Source organism: Monoraphidium neglectum, assembly GCF_000611645.1.
Source record: "Monoraphidium neglectum strain SAG 48.87 unplaced genomic scaffold scaffold03744, whole genome shotgun sequence".
Classification (NCBI taxonomy): domain Eukaryota; kingdom Viridiplantae; phylum Chlorophyta; class Chlorophyceae; order Sphaeropleales; family Selenastraceae; genus Monoraphidium; species Monoraphidium neglectum.
In genome coordinates, this window is record NW_014009885.1 from 5,503 (window position 1) to 7,523 (window position 2,021).

At 68.3% G+C, this 2,021-nt stretch overlaps 1 protein-coding gene across 1 annotated transcript in view; it reads left to right on the forward strand.

Moving 5' to 3' along the window:
• MNEG_13302 (hypothetical protein) overlaps positions 1-1,902 on the forward strand; it is a gene marked incomplete at both ends in the record, with an annotated part of 5,360 nt that extends 3,458 nt beyond the window's left edge. The window contains 3 exons of the mRNA XM_014038226.1: positions 34-108; positions 486-705; positions 1,373-1,902. Of these exons, the coding sequence (XP_013893680.1) occupies positions 34-108; positions 486-705; positions 1,373-1,902 (825 nt within the window). The remainder of the gene's footprint in view (positions 1-33; positions 109-485; positions 706-1,372) is intronic.
• Positions 1,903-2,021: the final 119 nt, after the last annotated feature.

Consider the following 2,021-nt stretch of genomic DNA (forward strand, 5'->3'; position numbering starts at 1 on the left):
CAACCTTTTGAGGCCCTGGTTGTGCGGCAGCAGGCGGTCATTGTTCCGCCCTACGAGGCCACCTGCACCGCGCTCAGCGGCCAGGAGCCCGAGGAGTGGACGCCAGAGGTGGGCGGCGTGCGCAACCCACTGCTGCTTCCCGACATTCAAGAGTGGATGATGATACATATGCACATGCATTGCAGCTGCGTGTGAACTCCATACGCGCGTTACTTGTGCGTGTTTTTTTTGCATCCAGGTGCATGCTGATACATGTGTGTGTCAGTCGTGTATGCAGACACGTGCATGTGATGCGACGCGCGCTCGTCCCTGGGTGTGATCTCCCTCCACTCCGTCACGTGTCTCCAGCAAGCTGGGCACCCCTGGAAAGCAACGCGCCACAAGCCAGTAACACGTAGCACGCGCAGCTTGCCGACCTCAAACACCTCCCCATGCGCGCCCTCCCCCCTGCTGCCTCCCCAATGTCCGAAACCCCCGCCCGGCAGTTTGACGACCGCACCCAGGAGGAGATTCACGCCGAGCGCCTGGCGGCGTCGGGCATGACCCCCGAGCAGGCCGAGGCCCGGGAGCTGCTGCTCAGCAAGTTCTGGGATCGATCCCTGCCCGGGCCGCGGGACTTGATGGAGGCGGCGTACGGGCCGTCTGACATGCCTGGGGGGGTGATCCGGCCGTCGGAGCGGACGGAGGAGCAGCAGAGGGAGATGGGTGAGAGCACCGGGCCTGGGGCGGGGGAGGGGCAGGGGTTGCGTTTTGTTCCAAGGCTGTGGCTTGGTCTTTCTTTTGGAGGGGAGGTTCAGGGGGCACGGAGGTTGCTGCCTGTGGGGGGCGATGCGGCTGGGGTGCGTGAGCGGGGCGCGCGCCTGCGCACCGTACTCTGTTGTGGGGACGTTGCTGAACCGGGGTTGCTGGAAGGGGCAACCTGCTTTGTATACGACCTGGCGCTGTGGTCACGGCCTAGCCGTTGACCTTGCTGATGTCACCTGCTGATGTCACTTGCTGATGTTACCTGTTGACACCTGCTGACATCAATAGCTGGCATCACTGCTTCACGGCGTGCCTGACTCAACACATCCCCCCCCCCCAACGCTGAGCACCCGCCCTCTCCCCACACAAGCCGTCCATGGGCGCCGCCGCCGACCCCCTCGACCCCCCAAGCGCACATATCCCCGAGCCCCTGCCGCACCCACACGCAACGCACCACCCTCCACTTCGTCCACCCACACACCCCGCTCTCTCCGCCCGGTCACTCCCTAAACCTGACCCCTCTCCTCAAAACCCCCAGAACCCTCCCCCACACCTTGCACCCAAACCCTCTACCTCAAAACCCGAAACCCTCCCCCCAATCACCCGGAACCCTCCAACCCCAAACCAGACCGCCCCACCGGCCTGCTGGCCGAGGCGTTCGGCCTCGCGCGCCCCGACGACCCGCCAAACGACCCCTGGGCGGCCTGGGGCCCCGGCGTGCTGTGGGACGACGCCAGCGATATTGCCGCCGAGGCGGACCCCTCCTCACCCGAGTGGGCATCCGCCGCGCTCGCCGGCGGCGCGGGCGCGGCCTCGGATGCCCTATACCGCGCGGGCGGCGCGCCGGCGCTCGACGCGCGGCCGGCGGCCAGCGCGAGCGGGGGGCGGGAGGACGATGTGTCAGACACGCCCGTGCCGGAGGGCGCGACGCTCGCAGACCTGGTGACGGCGGTGCTGGACGCGCCCGCGCCCGGCAGCAGCAGCGGCGTGCCAGAGAGCTGGCTGGCCGCGCTGGAGCGGGTGCCGCCGACGGCGCTGGGGCTGGAAGGTGCGTCGGGAGGGGCCTGGGTGCACCAGGCGCGGCCGCAGCAGACGGTGCGGCCTGCAAACGGGAACGGCCCCACGGGCCTGAGTGTGCTGTGCCGCTGGGGCGGGTAGGGTCTCGCACGGCGCGTTGCGAGGCGTGCGGGTGAGTCAAGGCCGGGTGTCGGGTCCTACCGCCCCTGGTCCCCGCACCCCGAAAAAGGTCGGACCCTCAATCCCAGCCAGCCTCCATC